The sequence below is a fragment of the Colletotrichum abscissum genome (assembly GCF_030869225.1).
Source record: "Colletotrichum abscissum strain IMI 504890 chromosome Unknown Scaffold_2.1, whole genome shotgun sequence".
Taxonomy (NCBI): Eukaryota; Fungi; Ascomycota; class Sordariomycetes; order Glomerellales; family Glomerellaceae; genus Colletotrichum; species Colletotrichum abscissum.
This window is the reverse complement of record NW_026850098.1, coordinates 262,791-275,655: the sequence shown is the minus strand read 5'-3', so window position 1 is coordinate 275,655 and position 12,865 is coordinate 262,791. Positions and strand designations below refer to the sequence as shown.

The following is a 12,865-nucleotide window of genomic DNA, read 5'->3' as shown; positions in this document are numbered from 1 at the left end:
AGTCACGATCTTAATAATGAAATAAACGTTCTGGGGAGATTTGGATATACACAAATTATATCACCTAGAACGAGACGTACTTCTCCTCCAGCCTTCTATGGATTTGCCGTGCTGTGTGTGCCAACTCCCCTAATCGGGATTCTAGAGTGAAATCTTACATTACTCATTGCAATAAACACCAGGAATAATGATAGGGCTGAGAAGGACTTGTCCTCAGAACGGGCTCGTCGTCAATTGCTTCGCACTCATTACATCTCGCTCATATGCGGTCTGCCAGCCAGTCCATCTCTCAATCCGTCATCATCTTACAACTTTGGCGCGATGATAATGCCCAAATCCTTTGCAATGATATCCGCCGCCTTCTCGCCGACCACAAATGCCGTGTTGTTCGTATTAGCACCAACATTCTCAGGCACAATACTCAAGTCAACAACCTTGAGTCCCTCAACACCGTACACGCTCAACGAAGAATCAACAACACCCCCATCATCCCGCGGCGCCATCTTGGTCGTTCCAAGAGAATGCCACGTCGTGTTGATGTTCTCCCTCAAGAACTGTTCAATCGCCTTGTCGTCTTCCTTAGAATACTCAATCGGCTTGACGTTCTTATACGCGTCCGCCGAGACGGACTCGACAAGCGCGGCCTTGGAGTCCGCAGCAAAGGAAGGGTGTCCGCCGGCGACTTCGCCGCGGTAGAGGGCTGTGCGGCGGGCGACCTCGCGCGAGTGCTTGTAGGCCCAGATCTGCTTCTTGAGGTCCAGGTCGTCAGGATCGCTAAAGAATCCGGTCTCGAAGTCGAGGGGATCCGTTAGGGCGGGGCCGGTGATGTGGATGCTACCGCGGGAGTAGGGGTACGCCGTGTAGTTTGCGACTGTGGTGTACTGGCCTTGCGGGATGGCGGCGTGGTCGCCCAGGAACCTGTAGATGTCAGTGTCTTTGCGCTCTTGATAGTAGGATGTGTTGCATGGTGTACATACCCGTGAAGGAAACCAGTAAGCATGACAGGTCTGTTGGGGTCATTCTTGAAGTCCTTCTCCCATGCCTTTTCGAACTCGGGACCGAGCTTCTTTACCTCTTCCTCAGTGGGCCGGATTTTACTGACGACATCGACACCGTTCCAGCCCAGCATCTTGTCCTTCTTGGCAATCGCATCCTCGTGGCTTATGCGCCCGCTAAAGATGTTATCCAGCGTCTCCTCCGGCTTCAACACCGTCTTGTAGGGCATCAAAACAAGGTTGTGATCTTGATAGTTGCTTCCCACGCCAGGCAGATCCGCCACAACGGGAACGCCAGCCTTGTTCAGGATCTTCTTGCTTCCTAGGCCAGAGCGCTCGAGAACGCCGGGGGTTCCGCAGGCGCCGCACGACACGACCACCATCTTCTTTGCCTTGACGCTCCGGACCGGTTGTTGTGTGGTGTTCAAGACAGCCTGGTAGTCTGAGTTGGGAGTGTACTCGACTCCGACGGCACGCTTATGGTCGTCAAACAGGACGCGGATCACCTTTGACTCCACCAATACGTGAAGGTTCGGGTGCTTTCCATCCTCGAGAAGTGGGTGCAGGAAAGTGTGTGCGGCATCCTGTCGTCTGCCTTCAGGCGAGACGTATCTCATCCACCTTTCATAGCCGTTGTTTGCCTCTAGGTTCTGCAAGTCCCGAATCTCGGGGTAGCCAGTCTGCTTTGCGGCGGCCAGGATATCATCCTCGACACTCTCGACACGGAAGCCTCCCGAAGACACATGCACCGGGCCAGAAGAGCCGTGGTGGGCCGGGTCGCCGTTACCGTGGTACGTCTCGAAGCGCTTCAGGTAAGGCCAAAGGTCTGCCGAAGACCAGCCGGGTGTCGCCCATGAATCAAAGTCAGACTTTTGGGCGCGGGTGTAGCTGGCAATAGCATGACTCTTTAGCTTGGCTCGTGGAGGGGACGTCGATCGTCATGAGGGAGTCAGAAGAGCTCATGTGCCCCGAGCTAGAATGGAGCTACCCCAACTTTTCCCCTTCCATCCCGGTGCTAACTGCCGCCCCCGCATCCGGGGTACGGGATGAAACGGTCCAGACAGAATGGATCGTGTGGGAGCGGATATGGGGGGATGAAGGAGGCGAAGCTGGGGAGGTCTCATCGGATGCCGGGTTGAGGCTACGAACTTGAGGGGGGCTGGAGATCCGAGAGAGTCGAAGAGGGAGGAGGGGGGCATTAAGGGGAGGGGAGAGACAGAGATTCGGTAACATACAGCATAAAGTTAATCGAGGAACCGCCACCGAGTATTCCTCCAGCCGGGACAATGGGACCGCGACCTGCCAGCTTGTCGGATACGTTGCCCTGGTAAAAGATTGCGGTCTTGCTCGTCGGGGCAAGGTGGTCCAGAAAGAAGGCGGGGTGGACGACATTGGGAACATCGCGGTTGTTCGTGCCGCCTTCAATGACGAGGATGGACAATTGAGGGTCGGCGGCCGCGAGACGACCAGCGAGGACGCAAGCTGCTGTTCCGCCTTGGATTGAAGAGTCAATACGTGAAAATTGTTGCTTGGGGTGTAGAAGTCCTGCAAGATACCTCCAGCAATGATCACGTCCACCTCTGTAATATCATCCGCCAGCTTGCTGTAGAGACCCATGGCTACGGTTTTTCGCAAAGCCAGTGTAAACTCAATTGAGGGGCAAAAGATTTCAAAAACAGAGGCGCGCGTGGGGGTGATTGAGTGTGTTGAGCAGAGAGTCGGGATGAAGCAACCAGCACAAACAAGCGGCTCGCGGACCGCGATGGTTACTCTACTTTATATATCCTTCTCCGCACGCCACGTCGCAGCGTTTGGAGAAAAAAATCCACAGGGCTGTTACGCACGCTCGGGCGGAATGCAAGCAGGGTGTATTCCGCCGGATTCCGCGTTGCGCTGATCTATTGGCAAGAGAGAGACAAAGGCCTAGAGGAGGGGGCCCTTGGAAGCTTGGGGCTGCATTTCGAGAAGCTCAAGGGGCCACATGGCCGCACAGATGGCGGCGAACACGTCGCAGGTTGCGGACAAGCGGAGGGGCTACTGAAGACCCCGATGTGACCAGAACCCTGAAGGAGGAGCTAGTTGTCGGGTGCGGGGATGGGATGGCAATGATACATAGACACATAGAGATGCAGACGCAGTGATTGTGCAGACAGACTAGACACAACAGACTCAACAGAGTACGGATGTAGATGTTATGTTGCACTAGGCAGGACAACTATGGGGCGAAGTTGATACGGGGAAGCATGTCTGAGGTGTGGGCGCTTAACCGACCCAGCCAATTGAGGTTATTTGATTTGCCAACTTGGCTAGGTTACAACTCCAGGGTTCCCCAACACTATGATAGACTAAGTGGGCTGCTCCAGTTCGCTCCATGTTTTCCGGATGGCGCAGCTGGGCAGCTTTGAGTTTAGGGCTCGTCGGCTGGTCTCTTCTAGTGCCTTTTAGCAAGATGACTTCGGACTCGGGCGCGAATTCTTGACTTATACATTAGGTCCTAGAGGCATTCTTACGCCATATGGACGTCTTCTGACTCGTCGGGGAGTTAAGTCTTGAGGAGGGATACATTCAGTGTGTGTCGGCATGGGGCTGTTGGCGGACGATCATGGTGGGAAAAGAGGGGACCAAAGATGCGGGGAAAGGTCACTAAGAATAGTCTGGTGAAGGAACGCAAATCTCATAATGTGAATTTCCTGTGCCGGGGAAGAATACCTTAGGTTCGTACAGTATCATAAATAGACTGGAAGACATTGAGTAGTTCCCCAAGTACAGGTAGGTGCCGCTGAAGAATTGAATATGCTTGCCGACTGTCAAATGACAACAACGTCGTACTCGTGGGCTGCGCAGGGATGTTGCTGACTACTACGTAGACGCGTGCCGCGGCCCAATCTCCGGATGGGGAATATTCGGATGATGTATTAACAACATTGTCTCTTTGATCCCATCATCCAGGGTCCATCGTAACTGTTGGCTCTCAGTCATTGAGCGCAAGGTTTGAAACGGGACTTTGGTGTTCCCATGCTACGATGTGCTTACTCACTACTACCTGAGCAGGGCGAAGGGGTCGTTAGCTCTGAGTACAAGGATGCGCTGGCCCGCATTGGCGATGGAACGTGAGCTTGAACTAGATAGAGTCACCGCAACTCGAACTCCACCTTCAAGAGTCTCAGTTTCACAAATGGGCAATTGCAATGTAGATGGCAAATACTAGTTGAAGTCGAAATTGCCATTACAACAACCTGACTACAGTCGTAAAAAATCATTCCAATAGTCCCAGTCCAAGTTTGCCGAATCGGTGAGTCCCAGAGGGTCAAGACTTTGAAAGTCTGCCGCAGGCACCTGTGAAACTGGCGCAATTTTCTGTTGCCTCTGTTCCCGAAGCAAGCAAATATACCGGGGCGGATTATCGGTCTCATGACTCCCCTGGATATTGACCAACTCTCTCCTCCTAGCCTCCCAAGCTTCCAATGTCAAGTCCCCTAGCGCCACATAGAAGGAACTCTCCGTGTTCTCAATCAGTTCCGGATGATATCCGTAGAGACTCTCTATAAGCTTCCAAGCCAACGTGACCCGCTCACCAGAGACCCTCTTGCGGAGATCACTAATGATATAGATGTAGACATCCACGGTGAATTTCGTCGTCATATGCGCGATAAAGTGCGAGGAGAACTTGCTGCTCATAGCAATCTCCATCATCTCCAGCCAAGTCACACTCCAGTCGAAAACCAGATCACCCTCCTCGCGCGTCATGAGCACCTCCCCATTGCTATTAGCCCGGCCTCGCGGGCTGTGCACCTTGCACCGGAAGCGAGCTAGCGTGAGCCTGGTCATGGTATACACTAGAGCATGGAGAGGAATATTCCTATCTAGGTGCCGAATGAACTTTTCGTGGTAAATGGCCTCAATCTCGTTGATCGCATCATCTTCTAGTTTTGATGGAGGCTTGTCTTTCCCAGGGCCGTGTATGATGACATCAAAGACCTTGACAGCTCTACTGGAGGATCTGATGATGTTGAAGGTCTCAAACTTCATCAACACGCAGAGCATTTCCGTTGCGCCCGGGTGCTCCGGTGGCAGTTCCGCCATTTCTGGATGCAAGTCGGCGTCGTTGACGTTGAGCGGGAGGCGGACATCGCCGAAATCACTTTCGGATGGTGGGAGTCGCATGCCCGCAATTTTGACGATTCTCACTCTAGAATCCAACCCGTTCAACTGCCACCATAGACGTATACGCATTTCAGTCTCGAATACCGATACTTTTGGATCTGGCTTTGGTCTGTTCAGACCCATTTTCTGGCTGATCCTGATTGCGGCGCCGGTCAGAGTGGATGTCAGCTCCGAATCTGGGTCAGAAAAGAGAAAAAGAATAAAGGCTTGCAAAACCTCAAAGTCTCGCGTGGTGAGGAAGTCGGCTGCAATGAGAGCACGCAAAGCGGCGGTCCGATAGCGCAGTATGAGCGTGCTCCTGGCCTCGCCAAAGGTAGTCTGGCAGCCTTCAATGGACGTGGAGGTGACAGCTAGAGTGTAAATGGCGAATAGCATGGCTGTAAGCGGCTTTGATGCGCCAGACGGGTTCCAACTTGCGTCCAGGACCTGCTGCTGTAGAGTCGGCACATGGATGATCTTCAACAATGGGTTGACGGCCTCGACAAAGATCTGCCAAAATCGGCAGATGTGCCTTGGGTCCGGGTGGAGCTGTGAAAGTTCGGGTTGAACGGTCGTCATCAAAACATGAAGCGCTGGCGTTGGGATATGCAGAGGGTCTTCTTTACGAGTGAGGCACTGCACGGGCGGGTACATGAGCTGTAATGCAAGTCAGATATTAGTCGTCTATTCAACAGCACGGCGACTCTTACCTCTGCCGGGAGAGTTGACCAAAGACAACTGAGTATGTCTAATCAGCAAGTGACGCCATATTCTACTCCGTCCTAACACTGACCGCTCTGTTGTCAAGGGAATACCCTTCAACACTTGAGTCGTTGAGCTCTGGTGATCGAGCGGAGACGTCGCAGAGGATATCGCCTCAGATTTATCTTGCTTGATCCGCCCCTGAGGCCCAGACGTAATCCAACCATGAGAACACGGCGTAAAGTCGACATCGTGCTTCCGCATCAAGTCCTCGTATGCGGCCAAGCGCGCAAGGAGCTCTTCGTCAGCAGCTCGTTTTCGAGGTCGCGGCGGAGCTGGTCCTTCGTAGAGGCATTGCGCCTGTGCCTTTGTGCAGTTTGAACATGGCTCAGCCTTGTCGCATTTGATCTTCCTCTTTGCGCAGAGCGAGCACGCGTGCTTATGCTGCCCTTGAAGAGCTGTCGGTTGCGGGGTCGCCATGGGCAGAACGTTGAGAAATGAGAGACGGATTGCTTGAGGCGAAACAAGTATCCATGCACATTTGATTGATTGATTTTCATAAGATATTCGGACTCTTCCCGGACTTTGGAAAATGTCCGGTAACGGTTGTGAGGTTACTTGTGGTGAAGGATGCCCGTCGGGATGGCGCGAAGGAAGATGGCGGGAATCTCGGGTCTCAAAGAAGGTTAGCGTTTCTTTTCGGCTTCCGTCTGATGAATTGCTCCATCCTTACTATGAGGATCACTGAGGAGTCTAGCCTCTTTTGGATATTTCGGGCCCGAGATGTTTGGGAGGATCGACGGTCTAAACCAAAGATGCATCAGCAATGGGTCTACGATGGCTTGTTCTTGCCGTTTTCCGACAACGGACTTTTCAAAAGTCAGTCTTTTGGAAAACATTATTCCTCTTGAACATGTATAAAGAAATGGCATCCCGAGGTCTTGGCTTCTCGTCTTTTCAGCTCAACAGCCTCAACCTTACTTCAGATCTCAATCACTTGGTCCACCCAATATCTAATGCTTTAATCTGAGGTGGTCAAAGTAGTCTGCTTCCAGTACCAAGTCCGCCAAAAGTCTGATCCCAGTATCCCAACACGTTTTAACGTCAACAAAACCTTCAAGATGGCAACTCCATCAAGCACACATCCTGAATCGACACCATCCCACGACAACGAGTCAAGAGCTTCGACTATTACTGAGCCATCACTAAACAACAATGATATCAAGACCGAGAAGAACGTCTCAGAGAAGCTCGAGGATGGAGGAAAGTCCGTAGATGACACAGAGTATCCGACAGGACTCAAGTTCGCCTGCATCATGTCGTCTGCCTTCATGTGCATGTTTTTGACTTCTTTGGTAAGTTAACTTTGTACAACCACACCACGTATAACTAGAGACAATAATTTAACGGGACCGTTTCACAGGATCGCATGATTATCACAACAGCCATCCCCCAAATCACCGACGAGTTCCACTCCGTCACTGACATAGGCTGGTACGGATCGGCATATCTCCTTACCCAGTGCGCTTCACAACTCCTCTTCGGCAAACTCTACACGTTCTTCAGCGTCAAGGGCACGTTCCTTACTTCCCTTTTCCTCTTCGAAGTTGGATCCGCAATCTGTGGCGCGGCTCCAAATTCGGTGTCATTCATCATTGGGAGAGCCATTGCTGGACTTGGTGCGGCTGGTATCCTCAGCGGCGTAGTAAGTATTGGGTCTACTATCCCGCAGTCAAATCAAGGTCTAACCTGCATTCCCTCAGGTTGTCATCATCGTGCATGCCGTCCCGCTTCGCAAACGTCCCACATACCAAGGATTCTTCGGCGCCATCTTCGGCGTCTCTTCCGTGGTCGGACCGCTGCTTGGAGGCGTCTTCACCTCAAAAGTCACCTGGAGATGGTGCTTCTATATCAACCTCCCCTTGGGAGGCTTGGCAGGCATCATCATCTTCTTGATCCTTGCCATTCCTGACAGAGATACCACAAAGCTTGATTTGAAGTCCAAGCTGGCGCAGCTTGACTTTTTTGGTACCGCTCTGCTTATCCCTGGATCAGTGTCTCTCATTCTGGCCATGGAATGGGGTGGCTCGACGTATGCTGTAAGTCTACATCTCCCGAACATATCTGGTTGCAATTTCTGACCATGGCTCTTAGTGGAACAACTGGAGAATCATTCTTCTGTTGGTGCTCGCAGTTGTTCTTCTCGCCGGGTTTGCCCTGGTCCAGATCTTCATGCCCAAGACAGCCACACTCCCTGGCAGAATTTTTACGCAGCGCAGTATCCTAGCAGGTGTCTACGCTACCATCTGCAACGGATCGCAACTGATGATATTCTGTAAGTTACACGAACAGCACAGAACTCGTACATTACTCAGACTAATGGGAAATCAGCCTACTATCTACCCATCTGGTTCCAGGCTATCAAAGGCGTCTCAGCTGTCGAGTCCGGAATCCGTCTCCTACCCCTCATGCTCTCAATGGTAGTCGCCACGCTCATGACGGGCGCCCTTGTTCGTCGCATCGGCTACTACACACCATTCATGATCGGAGGTATCTGCCTAATGGCTGTCGGTGCTGGGTTGATTTACACATTCGAGGTCAACACTGACAGCAGCAAATGGATTGGATACCAAATCATCTACGGATTCGGATTGGGCCTGTCAACACAAGCACCAAACCTAGCAGCCCAGACAGTCTTGCCGAAGAAGGATGTGCCGGTGGGAATCTCCCTCATGTTCTTCGGCCAGCTCATTGGCGGAGCCATCTTCCTGGCTGTTGCTCAGAACATCCTCAATACCCAGCTGCTCGAGCGACTCTCTTCAGTTCCCGGGCTTGATGCCCAGAAGATTTTGGACAACGGTGTCACCTCCCTAACAAACCTCCCCGCCGCCATCAAGGATACAGCTCTGATTGCTTACAATGAGGCGATCAGACATGTATTTCTGGTTGGCCTGGTCCTCGTGTGTCTCGCCATCTTTGGTGCTTTGGCTTTGGAGTGGAGGAGCGTTAGGCAACCTGATAACAACAAGGGCAGCAGCAAAGCATAGGAATATTGTCGACAGCTCCCAGATAGACATGTAGATAATGAAGCGACACGCAACTCATCAAGATACTTTCAGCGTTTTCTATTGGACCTTATATGTGCTTTCGATGACATACAATTGGATTCAAGGGAATATTTACGTGCAAAGAAAAAAACAAGCAAACGCAGAACCCAAACTGTGATGAGCTACTCTAGCTACATTCCCAGGACACCTGTTAAGTGACCGGATCCAGAGATGGGGCATCTGTTAGCATGGAACAGCAAATAGCTGTCGCCGACTAATTCCTGGAGGCTTCTAAGCACCATGGCTCTTCATGGATAGGATGGTACAATCCCTCACCGCGCAGCACGGAATGGGAATGATTGGGTAGACTCCGGTCTAGCCTTCCCCCTTCAGGACTACCGACCGACATCCGAGCTGACTCTTCGGAGCCCCGGCGAACCAAGTGGGGCACCCGACCCGGCCTTGCTTGCCGGAATCCTTGAGCCTTTTCTTGAGTGGAGTCTTGGCCCGAACTCCTGGTTGATGGTGGACCATTTACAATGGCGTGCTTTTTAAGTGAAGATATAAGGTTTTCAGAAAGATAGAGAAAAACCTGGCAAATGTTGTCATTTGCTTTCTCAGTATACCCAGGTTTCGCTCAGGGTGTTATGCATTGTCGTCAAGATGGTCAAATCAGCAACCTCGTTCGTGGTCCTGGCGCTTTGGCAATTCATTCGTATTAGCTGTGCTACAGCTGCATCGAATGGATCAGCTTATCTCGACTCGACACGCTCTCCCGCAGAGCGAGCTGACGACCTCTTGCGTCTCATGTCATGGGAGGAAAAGATTGGCCAGCTCGGAGGTTAGTCGGAAAGCTTGCGAAAGCCGGGCTGTGTTAGTGACCTGAACTCGTAGGGATAAGACGACTTGCAGAGACTGTTAACGGCAAGATATCATACAACGAAACGCTGTTCGAGGAAATCCGGAAGACCCAGAATGGGCAGATCGGTAAGCCAAATTTGGTAATCCTACATCTCCACGTCAATATTGATCATATCGTAGGCTTCGGGGCGCCTCAAAATTATGCGCATGATCTGTTGCCTATCGCCAACAAGGTTAGAGCCGAGCAAATCAACAACACTAGACTAGGCATTCCGTATATCACCATCGCCGACTCTGTTAGTGGTCTCATGATTTCCGGTGGCACTCTGTTCCCTGGCGCCCTTTCCATGGGATCGACGTGGAATATTCCTCTTTACGAACAAGCCGTAGCCGCTATTCGTGACGAAAATGTGGCAATGGGCACTCGTTGGGTGTTGTCGCCCGAGGTTGACCTTGCTAAAGATCCCAGAAATGGGAGAAACGGCGAGATGTAAGTGCTTTCGAACAACGATCTGACTTCTTCCTAATGACTTCACCTAGGTTTGGCGAGGACAGCTACCTCGTCGGCGAATTTGCGACGCACTACATCAACACGATGCAGGAGAAAGATGAGAACGGCTTCGTCAAAGTCGCAACAACAATCAAGCACTGGGTCTACGGCTCTAGCAGCGGAGGCGTGAACACTGCGAGCATTCAGAGTGGCCTGAACCATATCCTCAATGACTTCGGAGCCCCCTTTGTCAAGGCCTTTCGAGAGGCAAACCCCCTGTCACTGATGATATCATATGCCAGCGTCGATCAGGTTCCCATGTCCATGAACAAGTACCTCAACAGAAAGGTTCTTCGAGAAATGCTCGGCTTCAAAGGTCTCATAATGTCTGACGCTGGTTCAATTCGCAACATGTATACTCAGTCAAAGGTCGCCAAGTCGTTTGCGGACGCCGGGCTAAAGGCTTTGCGGGGTGGGCTGGAGCACGAACTTTCACCAAGACCGCCTTCTGTATTCCCTACGCTCATCAACTATTCGAACGATACCGAGGTCATGGAACTTGTCGACAGCTCTGTCCGAGCGATTCTTGAGATCAAATTTGCTACTGGAACCTTTGATCTGCCTCTTCCCTCGGTCGAGAATCTGAGCGCGACTCTTCGCAGCGAGGAGCATCTTGAGATCAGTCGCAAGGTGTCGCGTGAGGCAATTGTGCTGCTTCAAAATGATGGTACGTTGCCTTTGCAGCGCAGCGAAGTGCACCAAATTGCCCTGCTAGGCCCTTATGCCGACATTCTCAATACCGGCCAATATGCTGCCAACAACGCCTCAGATTCCTCCTATGGCGATACCTTCCGTCGAAGTCTAGAGCGAGAAATTGGTGTGGAAAACGTCAAGTATGTTGCAGGGGTTGACATCTTACGCATGAATGACAGCTCGGGCATCGAGGCTGCTGTCAACGCAGCTAAGGAAGCGGGCCTTGCCGTTGTGGTTCTCGGGTCCGGCTGGGGGTCTTTTGACAACTCGTACGAGTCTCTTCACCGGACTGATGGTGAGGGCTTTAGTCATCCGCACTTGGGATTTCCCGGGTTGCAACAGCAGCTTCTCGATGCGGTGATCAACGCCGACGTGCCGACTGTGTTGGTACTCAGCGGGGGTCAGACATTCCTGCTGGAAGAGTCGGCCAAGAGTGCAAAGGCAATCATCCACACTTGGCTCGCCGGAGAATTCACAGCTGACGCCTTGGTCGAAATCCTCTTTGGTAGTGTGAACCCAAGTGGCAAGCTTACAATCACTGTTCCGGAAGCCGATGGCGCGTTCCCTGTGGCCTATGACTATTTCCCGTCCGATGACCAGGGTGGATTTGGGACGGCGACGCAGTATGATTGGCACTTGCCAGAACTGACACGTTATGCTCCTTTGAGATTCGGCTTTGGTTTGAGCTACACGACTTTCAACATTTCTTCCGTCTCTATCCAATGCCACTTAGTGGGTAACAACAGCACTGTCAGTCAATGTGACAAGGACAGCCAAGTCACTGTCTCTGCGACAGTCAAGAACACGGGGTCGAGAGATGGCCAGGAGGTGGTGCAGCTTTACTATCGTCCAGAGTACAGTCAAATCGAGTTCCCGGTCATGAAGCTTATTCGCTTTGGCAAGGTTGAAGTCGCAGCAGGCAGCTCCTCACAGGTCAGCTTCAATGTGCCTTACGCCGAGTTAGGTTACTTCGTCGACGGGAAATGGCAAGTTGAGACAGGACTGTGCAACTTCTGGATTGGGAACAGTTCGAGAACCCAAGATCTGCAGAGGTTGAACGCAACTTTGGTGTAAGATGATATTCGCACTCTTTCATCCGATCAGAGTTGGCAAATAAATTGGTTGAACAATTGTATTGGGTAAGGTAAGGTAGTTGAGATCAGGTTGCTAAGACCTTTGATCATCTGAACGTTGACTTCACCAAGTTCCCACATGTCAGAAATACGGCAACCGTGATGGGTATCCGAAGCGCGCTGTCTGCGTGATTGTTAGCTTGTGTATCGCAGCTTAAGATTTAAAAAGAAAATAGATCTGATTACGTACATGTTGATATCTCAATTTTCAGTTGGAAGCCCGAGGAAATCGTTTACTTCTTGCAGCAGCCGTCAAGCTCGCACTCGACATTGTTGTTGGGCTTGCCAGGGCAGAAGTTCAGTCTGTCGCAAGCCCCGCAGTCAACACCACGGCGACCAGGCTGGCTGAGCGCAGGAGGGACATCGGTATCGAGAGCAACGGCGGCGACTGAAGCAACAAAGAGGATGACGGCGGAGAACTTCATTTTGCTGGACTTTAACCGGAAAGTCTGATTTAGGTATTATGTGTGATAAAGTTGATGAAATCGTTGAGTGAATAGTAAGATGGTGCGCTGGAGATGATTATTATTCCAACCATCTTGGCGGGCTTTCAACGATATTTATCTCTTTCTGCTTGCCCGCCACCTCGAAATTCATGTTGTTCTTGACCTGTTCCTCTGAGCCATCATCGTGTTTGCCTTGTTGTTGAGTCATGTCAACAGGGGACATGAGACGGCGCCTGACATGTACGTTCTTGTCAACCCAGAGAACGGGAACGCCGTGAGGCCGGACTGAAACGCT

General features: G+C 51.6%; 5 protein-coding genes across 5 annotated transcripts; 2 read left to right on the top strand and 3 right to left on the bottom strand.

The window, feature by feature from the left end:
* Positions 1-305: 305 nt before the first annotated feature.
* Positions 306-2,612, bottom strand: CABS01_00784 (GMC oxidoreductase; the record flags this gene model as incomplete). Its single annotated transcript, XM_060534165.1, has 4 exons — positions 306-918; positions 978-1,883; positions 2,231-2,489; positions 2,552-2,612. The coding sequence occupies 4 exons, from the start codon at positions 2,610-2,612 to the stop codon at positions 306-308; spliced, it is 1,839 nt and encodes a 612-aa protein (XP_060401243.1).
* A 1,623-nt stretch (positions 2,613-4,235) lies between these two features.
* On the bottom strand, positions 4,236-6,320 carry CABS01_00783 (fungal specific transcription factor; the record flags this gene model as incomplete). The annotated part of the gene is made up of 3 exons (XM_060534164.1): positions 4,236-5,795; positions 5,849-5,876; positions 5,932-6,320. The coding sequence occupies 3 exons, from the start codon at positions 6,318-6,320 to the stop codon at positions 4,236-4,238; spliced, it is 1,977 nt and encodes a 658-aa protein (XP_060401242.1).
* Positions 6,321-6,961: 641 nt separating this feature from the next.
* CABS01_00782 (uncharacterized protein) lies at positions 6,962-8,887 on the top strand (the record flags this gene model as incomplete). The annotated part of the gene is made up of 5 exons (XM_060534163.1): positions 6,962-7,195; positions 7,264-7,545; positions 7,604-7,939; positions 7,995-8,175; positions 8,232-8,887. 5 exons carry the CDS (start codon positions 6,962-6,964, stop codon positions 8,885-8,887), a joined length of 1,689 nt encoding a protein of 562 aa, XP_060401241.1.
* A 663-nt stretch (positions 8,888-9,550) lies between these two features.
* Positions 9,551-12,065, top strand: CABS01_00781 (beta-glucosidase; the record flags this gene model as incomplete). Its single annotated transcript, XM_060534162.1, has 4 exons — positions 9,551-9,728; positions 9,782-9,874; positions 9,929-10,238; positions 10,289-12,065. 4 exons carry the CDS (start codon positions 9,551-9,553, stop codon positions 12,063-12,065), a joined length of 2,358 nt encoding a protein of 785 aa, XP_060401240.1.
* A 106-nt stretch (positions 12,066-12,171) lies between these two features.
* Positions 12,172-12,549, bottom strand: CABS01_00780 (uncharacterized protein; the record flags this gene model as incomplete). The annotated part of the gene is made up of 2 exons (XM_060534161.1): positions 12,172-12,244; positions 12,362-12,549. 2 exons carry the CDS (start codon positions 12,547-12,549, stop codon positions 12,172-12,174), a joined length of 261 nt encoding a protein of 86 aa, XP_060401239.1.
* Positions 12,550-12,865: the final 316 nt, after the last annotated feature.